At 37.2% G+C, this 27096-nt stretch overlaps 4 protein-coding genes and 1 long non-coding RNA gene across 5 annotated transcripts; 2 read left to right on the plus strand and 3 right to left on the minus strand.

Annotated features, from left to right (window-relative positions):
- Nucleotides 1-600: 600 nt before the first annotated feature.
- On the minus strand, nucleotides 601-3665 carry LOC135646492 (uncharacterized). The gene is made up of 3 exons (XM_065165646.1): nucleotides 3535-3665; nucleotides 3339-3400; nucleotides 601-973 (listed from the first exon to the last, which is right to left on the minus strand). The coding sequence occupies exons 1-3, from the start codon at nucleotides 3590-3592 to the stop codon at nucleotides 845-847; spliced, it is 249 nt and encodes an 82-aa protein (XP_065021718.1). The 5' UTR covers nucleotides 3593-3665; the 3' UTR covers nucleotides 601-844.
- Nucleotides 3666-6300: 2635 nt separating this feature from the next.
- LOC103981676 (uncharacterized) lies at nucleotides 6301-8407 on the minus strand. Its single transcript, XM_009398418.3, has 3 exons — nucleotides 7885-8407; nucleotides 7377-7791; nucleotides 6301-7176 (listed from the first exon to the last, which is right to left on the minus strand). The coding sequence occupies exons 1-3, from the start codon at nucleotides 8003-8005 to the stop codon at nucleotides 7080-7082; spliced, it is 633 nt and encodes a 210-aa protein (XP_009396693.2). The 5' UTR covers nucleotides 8006-8407; the 3' UTR covers nucleotides 6301-7079.
- Nucleotides 8408-12888: 4481 nt separating this feature from the next.
- Nucleotides 12889-23482, plus strand: LOC135646428 (signal peptide peptidase-like 4). Its single transcript, XM_065165643.1, has 14 exons — nucleotides 12889-13095; nucleotides 13599-13757; nucleotides 13861-13972; nucleotides 14252-14371; nucleotides 14960-15111; nucleotides 15221-15403; nucleotides 16037-16071; nucleotides 17758-17914; nucleotides 18379-18432; nucleotides 20579-20671; nucleotides 20764-20906; nucleotides 21833-21903; nucleotides 22710-22793; nucleotides 23000-23482. The coding sequence occupies exons 1-14, from the start codon at nucleotides 12964-12966 to the stop codon at nucleotides 23098-23100; spliced, it is 1596 nt and encodes a 531-aa protein (XP_065021715.1). The 5' UTR covers nucleotides 12889-12963; the 3' UTR covers nucleotides 23101-23482.
- A 582-nt stretch (nucleotides 23483-24064) lies between these two features.
- On the minus strand, nucleotides 24065-25407 carry LOC135646460 (probable xyloglucan endotransglucosylase/hydrolase protein 32). The gene is made up of 4 exons (XM_065165645.1): nucleotides 25206-25407; nucleotides 25030-25130; nucleotides 24738-24955; nucleotides 24065-24663 (listed from the first exon to the last, which is right to left on the minus strand). The coding sequence occupies exons 1-4, from the start codon at nucleotides 25405-25407 to the stop codon at nucleotides 24300-24302; spliced, it is 885 nt and encodes a 294-aa protein (XP_065021717.1). The 3' UTR covers nucleotides 24065-24299.
- On the plus strand, nucleotides 24503-25844 carry LOC135646508 (uncharacterized). The gene is made up of 2 exons (XR_010499260.1): nucleotides 24503-24643; nucleotides 24761-25844. It is a non-coding gene; the product is annotated as an uncharacterized LOC135646508 (long non-coding RNA).
- The last annotated feature ends 1252 nt before the right edge of the window (nucleotides 25845-27096 follow it).

Here is a 27096-nt window from a genome sequence, read left to right on the forward strand (position 1 = left end):
TGTATTCTTCATGTCCTTACGATGCGATAATCTCTCACATCAAATGCTCAATTTGTTGTAATAAATCATTATAAAACACCTTTGATATATCAGTTTTGACAATCTTTAAATCTCTATTAATGTTCTACTAATTTATTGAATTTGTTACTTAAATGCGACCCCAGCTTAGATTTACACAAGTATAAAATCGAATTCATCCACTTTCAAAACTGAGTCTGAGAATCGAACTCCTTGACATGTCGGACGAATTGTTATGTATGTCACTTCAACAACCTCTAATCTTCTCGAATGTTGTACTTTGATCTTTCAAACTCTCCAAACTTATTGAATTTGGTATCGAAGGAATTTTATCGAGATGCTGTGACCTACGGAAGAACAAGTGTCACATACAATATCACTGTGGCGGATTTTTTCACTATCTAGTAAGAAAAAAAAGGTGGGAGTGAGAATTGGTCACATCCAAAGCTGGGATAATGATAACGAATAATAATGCAACGAAATTCCATCACAATTCAAGATATGCAAAAACATAACTAAATGCGATACTGGGCAGCCTAATCATAGACGCATTAAAAAATGGATGTGGGAGGAGCAGCAACATGAAAAACTTATGAGGCTAAACATACAAATAGGAAGCCAATCAACCATTCAAATGCTACAGTTAACGAAAAGCAATCCACAACCAAGACATGGTATGCCAACTCAAATCCACTGCCGCAGATTGACAAGAAAATTAGCACCAGGGTGAGTCGCATCACATCATCTAAGGTTAAATGGCTTTGTGACAGCGCTATGACCGAAAACAAAAAACATGTTTCAAAAAGCTACCGATACCAGTGGCTGGCTACTTGTCAAGTTCCATTGCTTGAGCTGCTTTAGCCTTGGTCAATTTTGACAACTTGGTTTTCACCTTTTTCCTCCCGACATGGAATACACCTCGGGTTTTCTTATTTTTCATGTCACTACCATCCACCTGAAGTAAATAAACAAAAGAGAAATCAGAAAACACATCAGACATCACATTTCACCTGTACAAAAACAAAAGAAAACACATTTCTTAATAAAAACGAATAAATTAGTTACTGGCAAGTTGTTTAAAGATAATAATGGTCTTCCCAGCAAAAAGAAGAAAAAAGTTAGGTGACAAAACATGTGATGCAAAAAAACAAAAAAATCTTTCAAACGTTGAATAATGAAACTCAAGAACAACTAAACATGACAAAAATGACGATGCCTTTTCCTTGATGAATACGTAAAAAAAAAAAAAAGGATAGTAGGCAAAGTTGATGTGAACCTATGTCAAAGCAATAATGTGGAAGCAGCCTATAAGCTCATACCCAGAAAAGTAAAGTTGGTCCATGCTGCAAAATATCTAGACATATCCACCAGCTGGAATATCCACCAGCTGGAGCCAATTCTCTTGTTTGTTAATTGTTTGTACTGCATCTTTATGGGTGGAGCTCCCAACTTAACCTTCAAATGGTTGACACAATTGGGAAAATAGAGAATATTGCTATCAGTTGAGGCTACTTTTGGTGGACATATATGTTGCATTATAGCCACCTGCAGTCGGATCCAATAACAAATTTTCTATTACTTAACCTACCCCATATAGATTTTTATTACCTGTTGGCACAAATCCTGACTAGAGAAATTTCTAATCCTAATCTCCTATAGTACAGTTTGACGTACACAATACACAATATACACACACACATCTATATATGATAAAATAGAAATGGTTCAGACTTGAAAATAAAATCCAATTGTTTAGTCTAAAACTGGGACCAACGACCGATGACCCTTCTCACTTCTACAAAAAAAATTGCTTAACCACTCATCCTAGACATATCACACATTTTGTTTTTTGTTCCCAATCAGCTAGAAGCAATTCTTGGAACCCTTACATCCCTCTTTTAATCAAAAGCATCAATACTTGGTAATACAGAAGTACGTTTAATGATGATCCCTTATCAAGGATAAGTTAGACATTTCTGGTAATCACATCATTTGCAAGAGAACAAACATAGTCAAAGTTTAGTTTGAACAAAGGAATTTGTGGAACTGTAAACTAAAGTGAATATGATATGCTCATGGATGTGTAGATTGATCTAGTTCTTACGAATGCTTTCCTTAGTCATAGAGGTAACTTATCAAAAGCTCTGACCTGTTCGCACATCCAGGAACCCTCAAGTTCATATGCTTGAAGTACTTTGAAATATCCTCCTATTGGCTCTTTAAAATGTTGTTAGTTGAGATATATTTAACTAGCTTCATGTTATTACATCTTGTATAAACCCATGCACCTAACAATTATGTCTATCAATCACTCAACAAGATAAGGTTATCGGTCATGCTTCATCATTTGGCAACTGATCTTACAACAGTTTCATAATAACTAGCATTTTAGAATTGCATCTCTCTTCTTTATCCGGTCACTACTTCAACATTAAATAAGAATTGTCTAAAGCTACCTAAGAAAATCCTGAAACACAACAAACAAACTGAAATTGTATATGCAGTTATATGACGTTTTAATCAGAGCTGAGAGAACACAGTTTCATCCACATAAATAACAACAAGAACAAGCTACAGTTTCCCAACTATTTGGGGTCGACAACATGAACCTTCTCCCGCCATTAAGCTATATATATATAGAAAGTATTCAAATATATTATTATTGTTTCCAGTAAAATCTTCTTAAGGTTCCATCTATCTCTCCTCACACTACTAATCCTAGTCAAATTACATCTTCGGATCATAACATCTTTAGGGTTCCTTTGAACATGTTCAATGCCATGCTTAACAATTTTTTTCTTGCAACATCTAAATGTTGCCAAATGAAAATACATGTTATTAGATCTTTTTAGCTAATTCTTGTAAAGCTTCCCAGGAAAATCCTAACCATTTTAGCAATCCAACTTTTGTCTTACGAACGATGTCCTCATTTGGTTTTCTTCTTAGGTGAGAATAATCAGTTTTCTCGATAACACTTCTCGACCGGAAGTTGGCTTCATTATCATGTTTCTGTTGCACGAATATTTGTATCAATATCAACTCACAATTTTCTTAGCATGGAAGATCAAGAAAAAATAATCAAAAAAGAAAGAATTAAATGCCCAATAGCAACGTAAATAACTCGGATTTCTCACCAAGAAGAGATTTTTATGGCCTTTAGGTTATATTGATCCAAATAACCATGAATTCTCGTTCAAAATAGGCATGCCTCCACAACGAATTTCATTCAAAGCAAGGCAAGAAGACAGCCAATGAAAACCGGTATCGAACGAGGAAGAAGACCAGAAACCGCCTGCATAATATCAGATAGAGGTGCTCACCTTCATCTTGGACTTTTTGGCTTGCAGTTTCTTCGCCTTCTTCTCCTTCTCCTCCTTTTCTCCTGATTGCACCAACAAGTGGCAGACCACAGACGAATCAGTAGAAAACGAAGAGAGAATTAGACGAGAACCCGACTGAACGTAGAAAAAAAGAGATCGAGTGGTTCGAGATAGGAGCAAAGAGACTCAAACTCACGTTGAAGGTCGAATTCGTGTTGCTTTTTCCGCTTAGCCAAGTTGTTCTTCTTCGACATCGCGCTCGCTCGGTCGCCCGCCGCCTCACCGAGCCTTATAAACCCTAGCACGGAAGACACAAGAGGCGGCGACTGAGGCTTCAATAAGCTTATATATATATATATATATATATATATATATATATATATATATATATATATATATATATATATATATATATATATATATATATATATATATGTGTGTGTGTGTGTGTGTGGATGATATTCTTTTTTAAAATTCCTAATTCATCATCTCTTATTTTTAATGTTTCAAATATGCTTCTTAAAAAGGTATCATTTTTTTTTCTGTCCAAATCTAAAATTTTTTCCACCAATTATCTTTAATATTTTGTGTGTTGGTTCTTATCCACTAAAAATTTACTGTATAGTGTTTTTAAAATATTTATATAATATTTTTTAAATACTGTATAGTATTTTAAAAAACAGTGTACAGTATTTTTGATGTCATGATATTTTTGAAATAAAATTACTATATAGTTTTTTTAAATACTATATAGTATTTTTTAAAAAAATATTATATAGTATCTTACAGATAAAAAATGATAAATAAAATGATTGTAAATAGTTTGTTGAATCTCGGATTTTAATGATGAAATCAATTGATAATTATTTATGTTTTAATATAATTTTTGAGTAACGCATGATGCTTCGATCAGGATGTGGCAATTAAAGAATCATATTGTGCCGGGGGAAAACATGTTAGAAGATTGGACGTCGGGCCGGAGGAACGGTCGACGCATCGACAGAAAGCTTCGGGCTATGGATTCGGGTATCGGACCAAGAAAAGCAGATGTTGCACTAAGGATATCGGAGTTACGGAGTTAACTGGCCGATTGGGCAATAGGTCGCAAGAGAGGACGATGCGCCGAAGAATCAGACAAAGCGTCGAGAGACCGCTAACATGTCGAACAACATGATTAATGCTTAGTATTAATTGTCTAGATCGAAGTATGTTTTACATGTGCAAAATTAACTACGATAGCAAGGTATGGAGCAAAATGAAGTCCCGGAATCATGGACACGATTTCGTTGGAAGTTCGAGAGTTCGTCGGAAGTTCTATCGGAACCAACCGAGAAGTCTCGTGCTTACTAGAGAAGCTCATCGGAACTCGCCAAGAAGATCGTCGGAAGTTCGCCGGAATTTCGTAGTTAGCACGTAATTAGGTTTAGATTTTGGCCAACCCAATTACGGGTGCCCATGTAAGGACTGTGTTGAGCCCAATGAAAGGCCCAAACTATGCCCTGAGAAGTCTCATCGTCGTGGCATAGTCTTCGATACTATCTCATTCGATGGTACCGCTAGTTTGGGCGGTTGTACCGCCCCTGGCAGGGTGCCAGGCGGTGGTACCGCCTAGCACAGCACCCTAGGTGGTGGTATCGCCCAGCGTAGTGTCAGTGTCAAACTGACACTGGGCGGTGGTATCACCCGTGCCCAGGAAACCCGAGATGAGATATTTTTAGGCTCCAAGTTTGAATCAACTTGAAGCCTATAAATATCCCTCTCATCCCTGGTTAAAACATACAAGCACAGAGAGTCCAAAAGTAAAGAAACGCTGCTGAAAAGGAGAAGAGAGGTGTAAAAAAGAGGTTGATCTTAGCCTATTAATTTTTACCATTACATTAATTCATCCTCCCCCTCTTAGTGTCGACCATCACTCTCATTCCTAAAATAGTTGACGTATAAACTTTTTGGATTTAAGGGTACTTTTGAGATTTTTTAAATAGAAAGTAATGGTTTGAGAATTTTCAAAAGATGGTGTCATCCTAAAAAAAATCCTAAAAGAAAATATATTCTCAAATAATTATCTATTTTAGGTATTTCTTGGATGATATTTCTTTTCATAATTGCTAAATAATTACCTCTTATTTTAAAAACTTCAAAAATACCCCCCAAAAGCTATTATGTATTTTCTTACCCAATCCAAAACCTTATTTTCACCGACTATTTAAGGTATTTTATGGGTTAGTTTTTATATTAAAAATACTATATAATAATTTTATTTTAAAAGTGCTATATATTATTTTGTTTAAAAAATATTATGATATAAATATTTTGTTAAAAAATATAGTGTATAGTGTTTTAAAACAATATAGTGTTTTTAAACTAGTCTTTTAATGTTTTATGGTTAAAAATCAATCTATAAATATTGTAAATAGTTGACGAAAAAACTTCTTAGATTGGGCAAGAAAAAAATTATAACTTTTTGAAGGGATATTTTTGAAATATTAGAAATGATATAGAATATATTTACGGTTAATCATCGTCCGACACATAAACACCATGCGGAAACAGTTATAGGATATTCCCTCGAAGGCTATATAGAAAAGTTAATCCTCGACGTTATGTTAGAGAGTATTTTTTTCTGAAAAAAACTCACACACATTAAGAGATCTTAGTCATTAATTTAGGCATTGGAGGGATCTGAACAAATTTTTTTTTTCGACCATGATATTAGTGTAAGTAGCATCTCATAAGCTCGACACTTCAATTTTGGAATACCCTTGGAGCCATCTGAGTCATCACGTTGGATACTCATGTATTCTTTAGTTTAGATTACGTCTGATTAACTCATACGTCGACGATTATTTTTTATCTTATTTAGTTAGGACAGTAAGGGTTTAAACTGAGTCAGAGTCACTTTATCGTTGATTAGATTAGTATGAACAAATTGAATCACTCTCGATGGTCGGCTCTGACGCCATCATATCATCAACTTTTCTTTGATAAACTGATATAAACTAATTAAAGAAGAGAGTATTTCTATGACTCCAATCATGACTAGATTCTCTCGTGTCTGACTTGTTGTGCAGCGACCGTGCTTCCACCAGCAGCAAGCCATGGAATGACTTGGAGGATCATCCTGCATCAATCATGGTGGTCCCAAAAGGCTTCCCATCGATGAGACCGGCCACACTCAATTCAGCTGTGGGAGACAAAGGACCACCGCAGTAGGGTTCGGCCCAGCCTATGGATATATGACACCCTCCCCTACTTGTCCTACACTCAAAGACAAACCCCTCAACGAACTCATCATACCTTCACGGCCATCCATGGCCGTGTGAAGGATCGGGAAAAGGGTTTCGGCAAATTAAGATGCAGCGGAACGTAGCTCCTCTTCTGAATCTTCTTTGTATCTTGAACTGGAGTCTCAATGCTACCACACCATATGTTCAATGATAGTTTGAAGCCAGTTAAGGTCATTAAAGAAGTGGAGCTCTTAATAGAACAACACCTGCATGCAGACTGGTTCGACGAAGCTTCTGCTTCATTCTACAGATCGCTTCAGCTTTGCTTCTTCAGTGCCATTTTTGGCTGCTCATATAGAAATTGCCTAAAACAATCTTGAGTCCACTTTTGTTCATCATTAAATTCTCTACAGCAGAAGCTGATGGATACCAGATAAGAAGAAGAAGAAGAAGAAGAAGAAGTTGGTTAGTTTTCTCTGATCTTTCTTCCTCGAGTTACACGATTCGTTTTCACATGTCATTTAAATCGATCTGTCTCTTCGATAGGATCATGGACGTTTTCTTGCTTCGGGAAGAACTCAGTAAAGATCATGTCGAGGAATCGCCACTCGAGCCTGATAACAGTCATTCATTTCTATCAGAGCCAACTCAGGAACTTAATTCTTCGAGGGTTTGAGTGGAGGAGCAATAGAGCAATAGATCAGCAATACAAAGAAGGATGCTGATCGTGTGAAACTCTAAATCCCCACGAAAAGATCGAGATATCCGTGTGAGAAAATGCTTCTCGATCTACCATGAAAGAACAACAAAATACCTGGACGATGAGCTTTCCAAGCCGAGTAGAGAGGGAGGAACATTCAGCAACAGATGGGAAATTCCAGAGGAATCGCATGACCGCTCAAAACTGTTCAGCAGACAGAGATCAATGCGATCCCTTTGGAATTCTCCTTCTGCTGCCCACACACAACCAACCTCATTCCGAGCTGCTGTTTCCTCTTCCCCTGTCCCTCTGATCACTCTTATAATGGCAGCTGGGCGCAGTAAGATGCAGAAGGATGTCGGAAGTTTAATTGCAGCGTAAAGAAGGGAGGAGGAAAGAGGTAGGAAGGTGAATGAAGCAGTAGCATATTTTTCTCCACCTAAAATGACTCCAATATCCTTGCACTGATCTTGTCGTGTACGAATCCATTTCTGCACCACAAATTTCAGATTCCTCGATGCTTCTATAGCTGTAAAATGTGACATGAACAAACCATGAATACATACACGTTTGCTTCGAGTATGGATCATGCTTGATCAAGAGGTTTGTATGGTGGTGTTACCAAGGAGAAGCTGGGAAGCATAGATGGACGTCACTTTCTTCCATTCGAATGCTTTGGAGTTGCACTGCCTTATTAGAAAGCACGAAGGAGCTCTTAAAGCCTCCGGTGACAGCGCCCTCATGATCCTAAGATGCTGTTAAAGGTCCTGAGTGAGCTGCACCTGTGGTAGATGCAGGAATAGTAGGACTTGGATGATCTTGTTCTTCCTCTTGTTTCTTTTCTCTCCACTCTTCTGTGGAGCACGAGAAGAGATCGAATTGGCATTGTGTGAGGGAAGAAACAGGTGGGACATAGACAGGTGAATAATTTGCCGGGCAAAGAGACAGCTTTGAATCTGATAGCAGCAAAGGCCGGCAGGGGTTGCAATCAAGCAATGACTTTGATAGGAAGAATGCAAGCACTCCAGCCATCAAAGAAAATGACATCCCCACTATGTTCTTTCTTTTAATCTTCGTGTGCAGGACCAAAATAGTTAATTCCTGTTGACGACTTCAACAAAGATGCAAAGCTCAAAGGAGAGCTCCCAAAGCTTACTACCCATCAGTAGTGGAGCTGATGAAGACTGATTCAGCGAAGCTGAAGTCACAAGCATGTAGTTGACTAAACCCCTAACCCTAATCTTTTTGTAGCTTATGGTTGTTTTGCGCATGAGATATATAATATGTTACACCACTGGTTGTCAATGTTGTTGGAATCGGTAGGTATTTCTTGGATTTTTGAAGCCAATATTCTAGGAGTACGACGAATCGATAAGTATTTTTGGAATTCTGAAACCAGTGTCTTAAAAGGACGGCAAATTTTAATACGCGAAAAGTCGAGGGTTTGATATTTTTTATATATTTTATAAATATATTTATTTAGGTTTTATTAGTAGAAGAGTAAAATACAAAGAATACGATACTATCTAACGATTTTTAAAGAGCATGAGATAAAAAAATTAGTGAAAGAATATAGTAGAAAGCTTATGTTTTAACAGCGATAACTCATGAGTCTTATAATTGATCTCATATAGTAGAAAGCTTCATCTTATCGAATCACTACTAAAACAAGCAGAAAAGAATAAGGTTGAGCTGAAAGGCCTTTAGAATCCAAGTGCTCGGAAACACTATAACTACAGATAAAAGCAACCGAAAAAGAGATGTAATAAGGTTCACTGACACAGCTACAGCATCTGAAAGTAACACTTGGTTCTTTCTTTTCTTTCTGAAAGCAATGAAAGGAATGCTTGAAAGCAAGCATCGGAAGCCAAATAATGCGAGGAAAGGGGAAGGCAGTGGTCGCACTGCTTCGCCCATTACAAAGAAACATCGCACACGTCGCGCATTGCGTGCACGCAGAGCTCTCTTCCTCCTCCTTCAACGAGAGGCTGGGCGACATGGCCACGTGAAGTGCTCGGGCGAGAGGGCGCACCGAGCGAAGCCCACGACATCGCGCGGCGCACAAAGGCGGAGGTGGGGCCATGCCGGCCGACGTCGGAGCTACGTCACCTTGCAGCCTCGGCCCTGAGAACAATGGCGCCATTGATGGTGATGATGATGATTCGAGGGGAATCTCATCATGTTTACTGATGGAGTTGTGCGGTAGGGACGGCCGAACAACCTCTGCGACATTGGCATCGCAGAAGAATGATTGATGGACGAGTCAAAAAGGTTTAATAATTGAGATTGGAATGATTAAATTGATCTCTCAAAAGCTCTCTTTGGATGTGGGTAGTATGGATAAATCAATCTCAATTGTGACATGTCTTGCACATTATGAATCATTGTTTCAAGCAACTTCGCTTTAATGTGGAAGAATCATTATTAGATTCTTCCAAAAACAAAAAACAAAAACAAAAACAAAAACACAAAAGAGATTGAGTTCATAAACATATATTAAGACTTTTTTCTAATCACTTAAAACTTTTGAGATTTATGGTAATCCGATTAAAATATTTATCATCTATTATTATTATTATTATCATCATCATGTCAAGAGAGCCATTACTCCCATCACTATCCTGCAACCATAGATAGATGTGGCAGTAGCTTTGGAATGTCTCTCCTGTTGCTTAGAGCTACAGTAGGGGTTTTGGAGCTGCTGAAGCAGTGGTAATTGTCAAGCTCCAAGTTGATGAACACTCGATCACAGGCAGGTTGGCTGATGCTGCCCATCTTGTCCTCCCTTGTGGACCATATCAGTAGTACTGCTTCTCCCCCATCACTGTTCCTCGAGGCATGCAGACTGCATACACACATCAAGCTGCTGCTGCTGCTCTTCCAACCCAGAGTGATGATGATGAAGATGATGGATGCTTGGTGAGCCTCAGTGTGTTGAGCTGAGGTCATGCAGATTGTTGATGATGCAGTGGTGGCTGGAGCCTTCCACATCTATCCTATATGCTCACTATAGATTCCCTTCATGCTGATTTAGGCAGCTTATTGAATCCTGTGCTGGCAGAGATAAGAGTGAGACTGTGAGGAGGAGAAGATCCATCTGCCCTATTAGAGATGTAAAGAAGGGATAAATCAATGATATAGTCATACCATAAGATAAATCAAAGTAATTAGATAATGATATCCCATATCCCATTCAAGTATAGCAAGTACACGATTTCAACAATCACTTTCTAGACCAAAATGTAGCTTGTTGAAACCCTTTTTTATTTTTTGATAAATCACAATTTGTTTGGTGGAAACAACTTAGAAAAAAGTTCTCAGAGAATAATGAAAATAATAAGAGGTGCCAAACACAATGTGTGTACCTAACAATGACAGTCCATGTGTAGGATGGAGAGAGGTATGATAATAAATGGAAGGCAACAATGAAGACTCCTGTTGATAGTAACAAGTGAAGAATGATGTTAAAGGTGAACAAAGCTAATGATGGATGACACTGATGATGCTTGTCAAATTAATACTAGTAAATGGTGACATAAAAAATGTGGGAATTAAATTGACTTATGAAAACACAAAGACCATAATCTGAAATAAATAATAATAATAGAGTAAGAAGAATTTAGTCCATAATTATCAATTCTATCTCCACAATTATTGCTTCACCTCAAACAAGAAACTTCCCTAGTGTGCTCTTCATCTCCCATTTCATACCAAAACTTTCTCCTAAGTATTTATCTATTGAAGACAAAATCATTACTGAAGATCTAAGTAGTAATTGTTGATATTATTTCCAGATTAAATCAACTTTCCAATTATGTTTTGTCATGTTTCAGACTGATGTAATCTGGAAATGATAGACAATACATAAAACATAAAGAATTATGGAGTATAAGGAAGAGAAATAAAGATTAAAAAAAACAATCAAAAGGTAAAAGGAACTGAATATGAGAATTAGAATCTGCAGGGCTAAAAGAATTAAAATTTTTTTTCATGGTATATTTTGATCTAATTTAGAAAGCCTCTTTCTCATGCAGGCCAAAGCACACTGTTGAGATAAAACAAAGGAAACAGACTGAGCATAAGAACAGAGAGAAATGGAAAAGCTTAGAACACAGTGAGAAGAGATCCATGAAGTGAGACTGTACCCATTGTTGAACTGTGAAGTGAGACTTTTCATGTTCATGGTGTTGGATTATGCACTGTTCTTGCCACAACTATGGCAAATAAATGATAATTTTCAGCTTGAAAGATGAAGCACTAAATCCTTAACTCACTATGTTGTGAATTGCTTGCTTCTAATCTTTCTCAGGTTTATTACTGTAAAATAAATATTTTATTTATGTTCTAATTTTTCTATTATATATATATATATTTATTTAATTTACTTGTTCCATCCACCATTCAAGTATTACACAACATGATACCTTCTCAGAGACTGATACTAATTTTTCTTATCATGCCTCTATATAAATAATATATAAATGTAGATATAATAACATTAATATGTTAATTATTTATATTTAAAAGATACTAAAAATGAACTTATATGAACAATTATTGAGGTCTATGAAAACAAAATGAGATAAGCATAGTTATTAGAATCGGACCAAGCACTATGAACAACATGATTTAATTAAAAGATCGATCAGACTGCTTGATAAATTATAGGAACCAATTGAGTTGGCAAGAACTGATCTATATTTTGATATATACAAAAGATAATACTATTATTTTTCTAAATCTAGTTGAATCATAACAAGAAATATTTGAATAAATATCAACATCATAAATTGAAAACAAATCCTTGTAATACTATGCGGTGAAAAAAGATTGCATGGAGAAGAAGTGAAAAAGATGAAGAATATAGGAAGTTTGAGGAAAAGAAGAAGATGAAAAGAAGGAATAAAAGAAAAAGAAAATAGAAGAGATTGGAGAAAGGAACGACAGCAAAAAAATAAAATGAAAAAAGTAAAGAAAATATTGATAAATTTATTAAAAAAATTAAATTATTATCATATTAGTATTATTTTATAAAAAATATTAGTCTAATAATGATGAATTGAACTGATGTATATAAAAAGTTCGTGTAGCTAAGATGAAAATATTGAGATGGATATGTAGGGTTATTAAGAAAAATAAATATTTTTTTAATAAATAATTAGGTATTAATTGATAAAATAAGATAAAATCATTTAAAGATGATATGAATATTTACTTACGTGATATAATCATTAGAAGAGATGAACAGATTAATATTAATGGTACAAACAAAGATAAAAAAAGATTTTAACAAAAATTATAAATAAAAAAATAATTTTTTGTATATCTCAATCACAAACAATCAATATAGTTTTACAAACCATTTTATGGTTGAAATATTATTCAATAATTATTTAACATGTCAACTAATTTAATAAGTAAATCCTTTACAAATAAATAAATGGGCAAAAGCCCAAAAGCGAGGGGTAGTATCGGTAAATCGCTAAATAAAATAACGTCACTAAGCACTCTCTCGGTTGGATGTGAAAAGGGTGTCCGAAGGACGACGTCGTCTTCCAACAGAGAGCGGTGACCAGATCTCTCTCTCTCTCTCTCTCTTTCGCCCCCCGCCCCCCTCCCCCCTCCCCCCCCCCGCCCCGTTGTCCCTTCCCTCTTCGAATCTTCTTCGTGCTTCGTGTTGCTCGAGTTCTTCGGCCCTTCCATGGATTTGGGGAGGGTTATGTGGGCTTTGGTGCTGGTGCTGCTCACTCCTGGCTTTGTCCACGGAGGGGACATCGTGCACGAGGACGACGAGGCCCCGAAGCTGCCCGGATGCTCCAACAACTTCGTCCTGGTAACTTTTCTTCCTCGATCCTGCTCTTGGTTGGTGCGATTTCGTGAAACTCCTCGACTTGTGGTGGTTATTTGGGAAGATCGAAGCAGAATCCCTACCCCCTTTCGTTATACTGTTTAATCGTGCCCTCTAATGTTGTTCTGCCTTTGCCACATGCCTCCAGCTTTGCAATTGATTCGATCGCCACCTGCAGTCTTAGTCCTCAGTTCTGTTCTTTAATTTTAGTCGAGGGATCTTCCATAGTTTGCATGTTTTTACCATGGAGAAACCCTCGGTTGCAACCCTTCATGTTCAGAGTTGATCATTAGTCATCGTACACGCCTTGATGTCATTACTGGTTGCTGGTGCATGCAATATTTGTTTCTTCCTAATTATTACTGTCCAATTCCCGCTTTGAACATGTAAATAACTTGAAGCAATTTGTTCTTTCCGAAGCCTAATTTGGTTCTCTTATTTGTTTATTGGTTTGATAAGGCCTCATTTTGTGTCTTGCTTCATGCCAGGTGAAAGTGCAAACCTGGATCAACAACACAGAAGATAATGAGTTTGTTGGCGTTGGTGCTCGATTTGGCCCTACCATAGTGTCAAAAGAAAAACATGCCAACCGAACTCGGCTTACTCTTTCAGATCCTCCTGACTGCTGCACTGCACCTACGAAAAAGGTTTTTTCCCCGCTTTTTGTCGAGTCTAGTCCTCTTTTAGTCATCCATACAGTCTCGTAGTCCATTCATTCTGAGGCTATGATTTGGAATTTTATTTTGTAAGCTTGCTGGAGATGTCCTGTTAGTGCACCGGGGACACTGCAAATTTACAACAAAGGCAAGGGTTGCAGAAGCTGCTGGTGCATCTGCTATCTTAATTATTAATAATCGTAAAGGTATGTTTCCTTTTCTATTGCTTGTGAGACAATAACCTGATCTGAGATTCTATTCCTGTCGGATATAGGATCATCAAGTAACACTGGGTGATACTCGGGATATTTTAAATATAGTGTGCCAAGCTATTCTATTTGATGGTCCTAGTATTCTTTTCCCCAGCATGTTGAGGTGCATGTCTGGAAGCTCCATTGCTTTTAATTTACCAGAGGACATCAACCCACAAGTTTGTAGAATTTTCTCCCTTGTTTTGTTACAAGATGGTAATATTTACTCTGCAGAGCTGTACAAGATGGTCTGTGATCGAAATGAAACAGATTTAAATATAAAGATTCCTGCAGTTATGCTGCCACAAGATGCAGGGGCTAGCTTGGAAAGCAGTCTTAAACATGGTTTCTCAGGTAATTTTCCTCTTTAATATCAGCTATTCAAGGGGCACATATCTACTTATTTTTACGTAGATTAACTGAAGTTTTAATGATTGCCATATATTGTAGGGGTGGTTGTCTTGATTACTTTTCTGATCTCCCTGAATTTGGGCATCTTTATTTTGTGCATAATTTTAATAGCCTTTCTTTTGTAGCCTGTTTTACTATATATGATAAACTTTCTAGTATGGTTATTCTTCCAGTTCTTCTACGACCATATATATGAAGATGTAACTTAACATTATCATAATGATGAAAGTATAATAGTGGCTGATTATTCTAGTTCATAGATTGTGGCCTGCCCTATATCAAATAGAGTTGAACTCTTGGGATTGAGTTGTGGAACCACACTAAATTTGGGATTGGGATATGGAAGTTGGTATCATGTTGCATGCAAATTTCTTTCTATGGAACATGATTTTTTTGGTTTATACTTATTATTATTATTTTGTAAGCACATATATTTTTATATCATGTGACAGTTTTTATGGCATTTGATGATCGGATATTCTATTCGACACTCTACCAAACGGAGTTTCTAACTGTTTGAAATTTCTTCAGTATCTGTGCAACTGTACTCTCCAGATCGTCCTTTGGTTGATACAGCAGAAGTCTTTCTGTGGCTTATGGCAATTGGTACCATCTTGTGTGCATCATATTGGTCAGCATGGAGTGCTAGAGAAGCATTAATTGAACACGAAAAGTTATTGAAGGTCCTCATTTGTCTTTCATAGTTTGCCTAAGATTGTTTAATCATATTTTGCTTATTGTGAACCTGTCAAAACATTTCTTTTTAACTGATATATGGAATAATGATCATAGGATGCGCCAGACGAGTTACTAAACATGGAAAATACAGGATCCAGCGGTGTGGTGGACATCAACACAACATCAGCAATTTTGTTTGTTGTGATTGCTTCATGCTTCTTAATCTTACTTTACAAACTCATGTCATTCTGGTTTGTGGAGCTTTTGGTGGTTCTTTTTTGCATTGGTGGTGTAGAGGTGCAATTCATTACCTTTATCCTATATGTCCTTTTCTTTTTTATTAATAATTATTGCTTTTGATGCAAGACAATTTTTCTGAAGTTATTCTAAAACCTTTTCAGTTACTATTTGTTAACTATAAATTTAACCTAGCTGGTCTCTTGAATGTTCAAGTATATAGTTCTGAGACATATCCGTCAACTAGTGGCTAGAACTTGATGCAAGCCAAAATAAATGTTAGCAGCATGCATTCTGAGGCTGAAGATATTACATGACACCAGCATTCAATCTTAGAACTGGTCTTTACTTTTTTTCTTCTACATAGGTAGAATTTGCATATGATTCTGATTTTTGAAGCCCTTTGATCAGCTCTTTTATCGCTTGAGGTTTTTGGAGTTCAAGATAACATAAGATATTGTGTTCTGCACTGCTCAAGTTTTATTTAATTTTAATACAAGATAATCATGAAGCCATAATCTTGATCTAGGAATCTTTCTTTGTTTATTATTCAGAAAAGAGAATAAAGTTGTTGATTATTTGAATAAATCTAAAAGAGTTTGATGTTAATTTATTAGCTGTGTTGCAACTGTTTAAGTTAAATGTCTTACTTTTGCATAACAATATTAATTGGCTGATGTTGTTTTGCTTCAGGGTCTACAAACATGCTTGGTGGCTTTGTTATCACGGTATACTAGTGTCTTATAACTCCTTGGTATCATATCATTTGAAAGGCTGGAACAAATTTTCTGTTAAATTATTTTACAAATGAAACAATTATTTGCATTTGCATACATGGAGTATATTCTTTCATCATGCTCAGTTGGGGGCAATGACACTAAATCTTTTGATTTCTAAGTACTATTACATGTTTATTTATCTAATGTTTGGTTCTTGGAACTCAATGTTGAAAATTAGATTGTAATAGAAAATTAAGATTAATATTTTATTTTCATGAGGCATAATTCTATTCTGTTAGATTTGATTCTTCCTGTCCCATATCTACTGGTGCTATCAAGAAATATATCTTGATGCATTAATGATGTGTATGAGTTTCAATTTTATCCTTGAGACTAGTTCTGTGATTCATATAGTGAAGTTCATTAATATAGTGAGTGACTCCATGCATTATCTAAATTCATGTTAACTGAGGCCAAAGAACGCTAATATAAGATCCTTGCTTTTATGGTTATAGACAGTCTATCTTATGCATTTAGTTACTCCTATAGCTGGTTTAAGTAAAGAATGCTTGGATGTGGACATACTGCCAAACCACATAAGATGTCTGGTGTTCTATGTTCTTGATTCTTTACCATTTGCACTATTTGTCTGATTCTTCTCTACTTTTTACACGTATATCCTCACTTATGGTTTTTACCTTATTAATCTGAGTTTGCAACTTGAACACCAATTCATGAGGTTGATCGTATAATAAATCGGATTAAGAACAATGAATACTGGAGATAGTAGATCATATGAAAGGGATGTTGCACATGATTAGCATTCGTGGATTCCAAGAAGCATGTAGGCTAATAGTTTTTATATGATCACCAGGTCCTAGACCAGGCATCATGATAAACCATGATGGCAATGGGGAGCTCAATTAACCAATTCTGATGCAGGAACAACTGAAAAGAACCTGAAAGCAAGTCTAAGGCTCTAGAAAAATTAGATATTTGTTCTTCTTTTGTATTATAAACATGGTAGATTGTACTGGATGCAACTAAGCTGTAATATTATGTATCATCAATTAATTAAATAAAATAACAGCAACATACAAAGGTTAAAAAATAATAAGCATTCTGCAGCAGAGTTATAATATAAAATGTCAACAGATATAACAATGTTTGCCTCTATGGAGAAGGATAGAGAACAAAATGAGGTGAAGATAGAAAATGGAGTTACCTGCACTACTCAATTGTTTCTTTCATCAACCTATGTGGTCAGTTGTTTAAGAACCAAATTGGCTCAGAAATTTTCCTCTTGTGGATGCTCCACTGGATCCCTCTCCAGCTAAGTTACGACTACTATTGTCTGGAAATGAGATGCATCACAAAAGCATTACTATGCAAATGGTGATGTTAGTGTTACAATAAACAACAAAGTCCAACATAAGCAGATACTTCAGTACTTGATTCAATCTTGACGAAGGGACTTTTTTTGACCTCACTTGACAAATAACGAACTTGAAGTTGGAAATTACTAGAGTATGATTTCATTAATGACTTGATTGTCTTAGCTTAACTATATTACCAAACATCATGGATAGTTCTCTATGGTTTGTTGCCAGCATCAGTCCTAGTTGTTTCAGATTATTTGTGACTTGCATGTTTGCTGATATATAAATTTACCTAAACTATATATGAAATTTTCAGATGGTTCAAACGTGCTGGAGAGTCTTACATTAAAGTGCCCTTTTTTGGAGCTGTTTCCTACCTTACATTGGCTGTCTCTCCATTCTGCATTGTCTTTGCTGTTGTATGGGCTGTTTATCGTCGAGTATCCTTTGCTTGGATCGGCCAAGATATCCTGGTAAGAAACTGGTTTTGTTGTTTTTAACACATTATACATGGCTTCATAGATTTTTCCCTGCCATTAAGCTCTGTCTGGGGCAGTACCTTTAATCAAAATAAGAGTGGTCAAATATGTTGGTATTAATTCTAACTAAATTTTCTTAGTTCTCTCAAACTTAAAAACATAGATATCTATTTTCGCTTCTAAACATAGAAATTAGGTATTCTTGCTTCTGCAGAATTCAGTGAGGCTAAAAAAATTAATTCTGTGCAAGACACACTTGATAATTAATAGAGACTGGTTTAAATTGCTACTTTTGACTATATACATTTAAGTTCTATTTTTTATATTTCAATTTTCATAGACTGCAAATCGAAATTTTCAAGATGTACCGAGGAACATTTTACACTATTATGCTTTACCTGCATTGGTATTTTGTCATTTCCATTGATTTATTTCTGATTCTCTACCTTCTCTACTAGGGTATTGCACTGATTATTACAGTTCTCCAAATTGTCCGAGTACCTAATCTTAAGGTTAGTTTTTGTTTTTCTTTCAACTGGACACATTTTATAGATTGTTATTAATGGTTGCTTGACAGGTTATTGACATTTTAACTCTTTAAGTAAAGCATAATAGGTACAATTCTAAATTTTGCGATATTTTGTTGAGAGTTCTATAATATAGCTATAACACATATTAGGTCATTCTGCTTGTACATGGTTTTAAGTTTATAAGAACTTTAAATAGTATTATTTTGATGTTAAGCTTTCTAACATTTGAAAATTTTAGTTTGTCTGATGCACCCATCACATGGCCATTTGCTATGTATGTAGGTGACCTGCAATTATTGGCAGAAGCTTCTCTCTTTGTTTGTGGTCAACTGCTACGTTCCATTTTTATGTATGTCATGTTGATGTTGGCGGTTGCCCCTTTTAATAATTAATTGAAGGTGTCTGTTGTTTTGAATAATCAACACCTTATACCATGAATTTTAAGGTGCATTTGCAGGTTCAGAAAACAAAGATTGTGAAAACCTCTGATTTCTACATCAAGAAAATCAAAACAGAGTTACATAGTGTAGTCTGTAAAACCAAGGTTCTCTTTCTATATCATAGATTGGACTTCATCGAGGTTGAACTCTGTTGCCTACATCCTAGGTTTCAGGTCTCAGCACCACACTGTGTTTCAGGTGGCAGAAAATGTGAAGAACTTGCCTCTTCAGCATGAAACAGAAACTGATACTGGAGTTATTTTCTAGCCACCTCTCACCACATAGTATAAACTAAGCTAAATGGTGCATGTCAGCATAGTTCTTCTGATTGGCAATTTTATAGTCAGTTTTTCAACTGACTGAGACCTCTTACGTGGAACACATTATCGAAATGGAGAATTAGTTATAATTGTCAATATTTGTGGCATAATTTAAGATACAAGAATGACATAGCTTGTCCTGGTCAAGGCTTTTGGTTTGTGGGGTGGTAAAGAAGTCATAGACATTAGGTGCTTATGCAAGCGGTTATATATTGTCATGTTGCTAGAAGTTGCAGCACTTGAATTTTGAGCTTATAATATTAGAGCATTTGATAAGTTTGTTGCTCTTGTGATTTGTTATCATAGTTCCCCTTTCCTTAGTATTCCTAGTTTGGCGTGCAATTAATATCTTGTTAAGAAGTAAGATGTTATGTTGCTTTGTGCATGATTCTAAAGTCATCACTTCTTCATGAGGTTCTGTTCTTTGAGGATGACAAATGTCTGCTTTAACTTACCATGTTTGGGATTCAAAAGGTTTAGTATTCTGCTATTCTAGGTGGCACAAGTATAACAAATGAATGCTTTAACAAAAAGCATTCAGGATACAGAAATAGTTGCTGGTTTGATAATTGTTATTATTTTTTAGGTGTAACTACATATTCTTGCAGAAACTTGAAAGCATCTTTTATAGCTGTGATAATGACATCTTAGATGTTTCATCCTATTTTTTCAAGGTTTGACTTATTGGTATGCCCATATGGTATCAGCATTCATGCTTCATGGCTTCCATTTCTGATGCAGATGGATCTATTGTTTTTATACTCCAAGAGTTTGAGCTAATAACATGCCATTAAGCCAATTGACCATTGAAAACTAAAATTCAGCTTCAGTCTCTGGAGATCCTTGATCAACAAGTTTGTGTATCTGAAGCTTGATGTATTCCTGTGGCCTACATGGATTCTTTCCCTCCATTTACCTCCATTGTTTAAGTTCTTTTACTGCCTTCATATTACCTCTCACTGCTACCCAAGCATCTTCACTTATCTTCTTTCTGTATCTACTTTAGTAGACTTTGCTCCTTTGTAGTGGTACTCTATTATCTACATACTTGAACCACCTTGAATTTTTTCCTGTCATCTTACTCCAAATCAGTGCTACCTTTACATGGATGATTGCTTATTTTGTTTTGAGATTTTTCCTAGTTACATCATTCACTTTGAAATATGTCTATTCTACAATATAGTTGTCGTCCATCTTATTGGATTCTGTTTACATGCATATCCTGATGTGATATATGTGCAGTCCTTTGTGAACTTGAGAAAATTGTAATAGTAAAAGTTTTGTTGGTAGTTTTTCAGTAATGTTTCCTCTTTGTTGCTGATTTATTTGTGTATGCCATGAAATTTGCATTTGGACTTGGATATTCAGGTGGGCACCGTGCTTCTCAGTTGTGCCTTTTTGTACGACATCTTTTGGGTCTTCATCTCGAAGAGTTGGTTCCATGAAAGTGTAATGATTGTGGTATGTGTTGTTATACACAAATATTTAGTTAGGTGCAACGAACAGTTTGAAACATAATTTTAATAATAAAATTATTCATTATTTATTCACAGGTGGCACGAGGTGATAGGACTGCAGAGGATGGTGTACCTATGCTACTTAAGATACCACGTCTCTTTGATCCATGGGGTGGATATAGCATCATAGGCTTTGGTGATATCCTTCTACCTGGGCTGCTGATTGCATTTTCATTAAGGTAAATGGAAAAAAAAAAACTCTTGATATATTTTCTGAATATTTCTATTGGAATGGTTGTCCTTTCTTATGTAAGTGACAACCATAACATTAGCAAGTGAAACTCAAATAGACCTGGCATAAGAAATATACAGTATAATTAAAATTTTCCTGAATGCTCTTTCCATTTGTGTACTTTTCACATCCCTGGATGTAAATTTCCATACCTACAATTAAGTATTCCATCCATCCTTTAGATGCATGTGCCTGTTACCAACACCAACTTGTTGTACTGACCATTCTTACAGGCCTTATGTTTATTTTGTTACCTGCAATGATTAACCTATAATACTTGCAATACTGGGGGCTGGAGTTGTTCCATTGAACTTTGTGGTCAATAGGACAACAAATGTCAGAACTTGCCCCCTCAAGAGATGCCCGCTATGTGCTTGCTATATCTGTGCTTTATCTATGGGACATCCTGGTGCTTCTAAGTTGAGCATTACAGAATCATGTCAATAGTTGTCTAAAATATTATATTATGGGGGGTGTTTTTTGCAGAGGGTGCTAATTAAGTGCTCATTTAACTATCTTGTTCCAGGGATGGTTAAAATTTTGTCACACGATGAGTAATATTCTATCTATTTTGTGAAGATTTCAGTTATGTTTTTGCCTCTTGTAAACTACTTGGACATAATTCCAGGGGCTGATGCTTCTAGTAGATCTGTTTTCCACTGGGCATCAGATGTACGGTCCTATATGCTATTAGCTTTTATTTTATTTATTTATTTTATTTTTGTCATTTCTTAACATACTACTGATCATCTACTATAATGCTCTGATAACTTCTGTTTGAACGCAAATTATTCAAATAGCTTAGACAATATGCAGGTTTTTTTCAGCCAATTCTCCTTCACTAGTTAACTCTTTTTTACATGCAATAATCAGATATGATTGGGCTGCGAAGAAAAGCTTACGAGCTGGTTACTTCTTGTGGTCAATGGTGGCTTATGGCTCTGGTAAGATGACAATTCCTGGTATTGTATAGAGGAGCATGGTATGTCAGAAAAATTGGGATTATCACAAGAAGAATAAACAAGTTTGTGTTCATTAATAAACAAATAGGCAACAAGTTTTTCTTATGAAATTCATTAATAAACAAATAGGCAACAAGTTTTTCTTATGAAATTCATTAATAAACAAATAGGCAACAAGTTGTTTTGATCTGCATTTTGATGAAATTCATTGCTCTTACTTGTGACTTGCATCATTCTAAAAATCACTGGCCCTTTTGAAATCGTTATGCAACAGAGATGGTCTTGGATGATCTGCCACTCACTATCATGTCACTATCAGATTGTTTTTCATGTTAGCACAGAAGGATGATTGCTTGTGTTGTTCACATTGACAAAGCATAATGTAACCATGGAGCCTTAGTCCAACCATTTGTTGCAGGCCTCCTGATATCTCTGGTTAATCTATCTTTCTAACTAAAGGGCTGGCTTTGGTTTTTTATTTCCAAACTGAGCTCTTTAGTTTTGATTTACATTATCATACATGGTTCCCGTGATAGTGTTAACTCTCAACAATTCCTGGTTCATTCATCTTGAAAAGTTTAACTGGTGATATTACAACCTTTTCTTCATTGTCTCTTTTCTAGCTTTATTTAATGTTCCAGTTAAATACCTCCACTTTCTGGATATTGAACAACATATTTTGAAAATGGAGTGTATCGAGCGCAAATTACATGGAATTATAATCTGGATTCACTATGCTGCTGTTATTTCATATCAGTCACGAGATCTGGCTGTCCATGTTTCTGCAGGTCTTCTTATTACATATGTTGCCTTGAACTTAATGGACGGACACGGTCAACCGGCTCTACTTTACATTGTGCCCTTCACTTTGGGTAAGTGAAGATCTGATAAGCCTATAAAAGTTCAGAGAAATTCCTGTTAACTGGAAATTTTAGTTTAATTCTAAACATTATACATGTTCATTTGGTAAATTGAACATGCATGGATCAATGATATCTGGAGGATTGATTAACAGTAAGAAATACCTTTTGCTTCTACTGCAATTACTAACTTGTGAAATCCTCAAATTCTGCACCAGGCACCTTCTTGGCTCTTGGGCGGAAAAGAGGTGAACTTATAAACTTGTGGACACAAGGCGAGCCACCACGAGTCTGCCCACACGTTCAGCCTGCCAAATAGGAGTCTGCACTCGTGCTGTTGCACAAACTATAAGCTAACTGCAAAGTCTCAAAACTGTACTGTGATGTACACGATGTAATAGCTTGTAATTGCCAGGAGACTCAAAGATTAGATCTAACATAAAGCTTTGCCCAGCATGCGTGAGGAATGACATTGCTGCAGGCTAATTTCTATAAACCACCATGCTCTTTCCCACTTCAACTCCAAATCACGTCTTGTGCCGGATGGGCCAGAGAACTAACATCCTTGTTGTAACCCGTACTTGTTGAAGTGGGGTATTATGATGATCTCAAGTTAGGATGATAATAATTTATAATGTTGTTATCATTGTTGTTGTTATTATTGTGGAAACAGTCTGTATAAGTGCAACGTTAAAACTGCACATGCAGTGTGATCTGAGTTGCCATTTTCGAGTATTTATGTACAACTTTTGTGGTGTGCTTTAACCATCTTCTTCTATTGAAATCACAGTGCATAATCTCTGGCACAACTGAGCTGGCTGCTGCCCAAGAAAGGTGGTCTGAGGTGAAGTCACAAAGCGAAGACCACTCCGCCACCCAGTAAGTTTGCTTGGTAATCATCTGTTCCTTTTGGCCCTATGTGCATAATGTGTAGTCATATCCTTTTACACCGGTATGCTTGTCTTCCTTTTAGCAGGAAGTGATATGTACACATCGATGTGCCCTTTTAGCAGGCAGTAGTGATATGATTATGTACATTCCCGCAGCCTCGTTTACTCGTTTCCAAACTATCACTTACCAACTTCTGCATGTGGTGTACCTCAATCAGGCATTGATCAATTATTCAGATATAATTGTAGGTGATCTCATTCTTCTGTCTGCCCTACTAAATCCTCTAACTTGCAATTCAGTTACACATTACAAATTATTATTGCGTACTGAATTCCGTTTAGAGTTCTTGTGATTTATATAGATGTCGAGGTCGATCGAAGCCAAGCCATACGAGACAAAAGACAATGGAATAAAACAGAGAACAGTCACTGGGCAACGCGGCTTCGACGCGCTTACAGTACGACGCGTTGGAGAGGCTGTGAGTTATTCTTCTTCTATCCTCTCTACAGGCTTTCTTCATCATGCGACCAATAGCAACCACGAATTATTTCATGGCGGTATTTCCTCTCCCCCATCATTCCCCTAAAACCAACACTAAACACTCCCATGTGACTACTTGCAGCGGCGTCAAGCCCAGCACTCGGGAGTCAAGGAACGGTCCCTCCGGTCATCCCTGCAGTAGTCGTACACCATGTAGTTCCTCTGCGCCCAGGCCATGGCGGCGAGCTGCTGCTTGCTGAGCCCGAATCCGGACGGCGAGGACGGCACCGGGCGGCACCCCGGCGGCGCGTACGCGGAGCAGCCTCGCACGACGAACCTGGTGAACCTGGCGACGAACGGCTGGTGGCGGTAGTCCACCCTGTGCTTGCCGTTGTCGGTGGCCCAGGACGACGCGTCCCAGATCGTCCCGTACACCCACATCGGCCGCAGCGGGAACGTGTCGTCGCTCCTCCTCGGGTACCGCCGTATCGGTATGTCGTCGACGAAGAATCTGCATGCACGGAGAGTTGGAGAGAGACGTAGTTTCATGATTCAAGCTTGCAACCTCTCTGCACCAAGTCTTACATGATCTCATTTGGGTTCCACAGGATAGCGTAGTGGTGGAAGTCAGCAGCAGGGTCAAACCACAGGTGGAACTTCATCTCCCTCCCGATGACCCGGCCGTCGCCGCTCCCCTTGACGTACACATTCGTCTGCAACTTGTATGGCCTCCCCGGAGTAGTCCCCAGGAACTCGATATCCACCTCGTCATGGAACCCAGGATGCACTTGGTTGTTCGACAGCTGAAGCACAATGTCGAATGATGCACAAGCAAGCAAGCAAGACGGCAACGGGAGTTGGCCAAGAAAGAACTCACGTAGAAAGCTGTGATCACTCCTGCAGTGTCGCCAGGTTGGAGCTTGATCGATGCCGCAAAATAGCCGCTTCGAAATGGGCGATTCGACTTGAATCCGCTGCCTGTTATCGATGCAGCAGAGGCAGGGTTAACATGAGACTGAGATGAACCGTGAGGGAGGAGGAGGAGCAGCAGACCTGAGCTCCTGTCGAGCCAGATGGCCACCGAGGACTGGTCTGCTGAGACTGTTTGATGCCGGGCCCCCCACAGAGTGTTGTATCCATGGTAGAAGCCAGGCAAAGGCTTGAACCTGCTGCTTAGGTAGTAGCCAGGGGAGGGCTGAGCACTGCTGCATTGTAGTATGGAGAGCAGAATGGAGGAGAAGAGGAGGAGAGCCATGGAGGGAGCTCAACCAGCTGTGACACTACAGGGAAGAAAGGTGAGTATAAATAGGAAGATGGAACGGTTACCATCACAAGAAAACTTGAGCGGTGGATACCGATAGGCAAATTTAGATGAAGATAAGTCCCCCAAAAAAAGGATTAGGTAGAGATGATACAAAAAGAGTAATGAAATCTAACTCTATAGTATATCAATTTAGTCAGCTATGAATCCACTCAAATTTATTTCACTTTCAAGATGAGAACAAACTGAAACAGTGACACTATTCATTAATGTCTGACACTTAAGATAGTTGGTAGAATATCTCATTAATGTATCCTGTTCCTTTCTCACACTTTGTTTTTTCACCTTTTTTTTTTTTGCCATCTGTTTAATTTTTTGATATATTAGTAAAATAATAACAATGATAAAACATTCATGTCTGGTTTGCTTGACCTATCAGGTAGCCATCCAACCACATCTGTGCTCTTGCCCTCATCCATTGGGTGATGAGAAGGTAGATCCAGGCATCCAAGTCAATATACATACCTAAGCTGTAAGTGTTTTGCTAGCATCTGAAAGTAATCCACCGAAAGGTCCGTCCAAAATAATGGCATGGGGACTCAATTGCTGGATTTAGGGCAGCAATCTAACAGGCAACTCTGCAGCTGCTAGTTTCATTAATGTGATATGCAAGTGTGTGTGGAACAACATGCAAGAACACCCAATATCCATAAGAACTTTTTTGTGAAGTATAAAAATTGTGTGATTCTTTTAGGAGATAGAAGGGGGAAACAATCATCTAGTTCAAGTATGCACATAAGAAGTACAACACAAAACCCTACAAAATGAAATAGAGAGAGGTTAAAGCTAAAACAAGAAAGAAAGATGGCAAAAGCTAAACCAATTAGGTGATAATATTAGTATAAAATCTATAATCATGCTATTTGTAATATGAAAATTTTTTTATGCCAAGATTGAAATTAAATAAAATTAGATCTAACAATATATTACGATGCATACTTTTCATTGTTGTTCAGAAGAATAAACCTTATATGATATACAAACGTCTCTATCGTCGAATCTGAGATATCAATCTACAATGAAAACTAGATCCTTCTCCTCTCTTCCTATTATTTCATATGACTACCTAATCTAACAGATAAGACATAAATACTATTCATAACGTTTATTGTTGTTGTGATAAGAACATATCCCACAAAACAAACTAAACTAACGGAACAATAAATTTATATTCATAGGATTTGATAATAGTTTTTCAGTAATTATGTATATAATAACAAGGAAGAATGAAATACAATAAACACAGCATCATTCTCCACTTCCGAAAGGAAGGAGCACGACACAATGGCTGATGCTACGAACTCCATGAACATGCTGTAAAAATTAACAGGGACCCATCAAAATTGTCGGCTTAGTGTATCTATGAACTATCCGATCGATTAACGACACCGAGATCCCAACGTGACTACATGTCAAACATGACGTTGGAAGAGGGTCCCCTTGCAATGGCTTCTTTTGCCGACCATGTGCCCAACCCTAAACCCGTGAAGACAGTTAATCACCGAGTCTTGGGTGTGGGCCACTTTGGGTTCGTAATAAATCGGATCCAACACAACGTTCGATTCACATCCGTGCTTTGAGATTGGCGTAGGACTACTGTGTACTGTATCATGCCCTATCACG

This window comes from Musa acuminata, chromosome BXJ1-4, assembly GCF_036884655.1.
Source record: "Musa acuminata AAA Group cultivar baxijiao chromosome BXJ1-4, Cavendish_Baxijiao_AAA, whole genome shotgun sequence".
Lineage (NCBI taxonomy): Eukaryota > Viridiplantae > Streptophyta > Magnoliopsida > Zingiberales > Musaceae > Musa > Musa acuminata.

Excerpts from the sequence above, each read along its gene's own strand:
- LOC135646492 (XM_065165646.1), bottom strand. The coding sequence starts at position 3,592 with ATGTCGAAGAAGAACAACTTGGCTAAGCGGAAAAAGCAACACGAATTC. Across the intron at positions 3,401-3,534 it reads ACACGAATTCGACCTTCAAC|GAGAAAAGGAGGAGAAGGAG; the intron begins GTGAGTTTGAGT and ends TGGTGCAATCAG. Across the intron at positions 974-3,338 it reads CCAAAAAGTCCAAGATGAAG|GTGGATGGTAGTGACATGAA; the intron begins GTGAGCACCTCT and ends TATTTACTTCAG.
- LOC103981676 (XM_009398418.3), bottom strand. The coding sequence starts at position 8,005 with ATGAGGGCGCTGTCACCGGAGGCTTTAAGAGCTCCTTCGTGCTTTCTA. Across the intron at positions 7,792-7,884 it reads TGCTTCCCAGCTTCTCCTTG|CTATAGAAGCATCGAGGAAT; the intron begins GTAACACCACCA and ends CACATTTTACAG. Across the intron at positions 7,177-7,376 it reads TTGGAAAGCTCATCGTCCAG|GCTCGAGTGGCGATTCCTCG; the intron begins GTATTTTGTTGT and ends GACTGTTATCAG.
- LOC135646428 (XM_065165643.1), top strand. The coding sequence starts at position 12,964 with ATGGATTTGGGGAGGGTTATGTGGGCTTTGGTGCTGGTGCTGCTCACT. Across the intron at positions 14,372-14,959 it reads TCTTAAACATGGTTTCTCAG|TATCTGTGCAACTGTACTCT; the intron begins GTAATTTTCCTC and ends AAATTTCTTCAG. Across the intron at positions 22,794-22,999 it reads CATTGTGCCCTTCACTTTGG|GCACCTTCTTGGCTCTTGGG; the intron begins GTAAGTGAAGAT and ends ATTCTGCACCAG.
- LOC135646460 (XM_065165645.1), bottom strand. The coding sequence starts at position 25,407 with ATGGCTCTCCTCCTCTTCTCCTCCATTCTGCTCTCCATACTACAATGC. Across the intron at positions 25,131-25,205 it reads CTGGCTCGACAGGAGCTCAG|GCAGCGGATTCAAGTCGAAT; the intron begins GTCTGCTGCTCC and ends CATCGATAACAG. Across the intron at positions 24,664-24,737 it reads TGGAACCCAAATGAGATCAT|ATTCTTCGTCGACGACATAC; the intron begins GTAAGACTTGGT and ends CCGTGCATGCAG.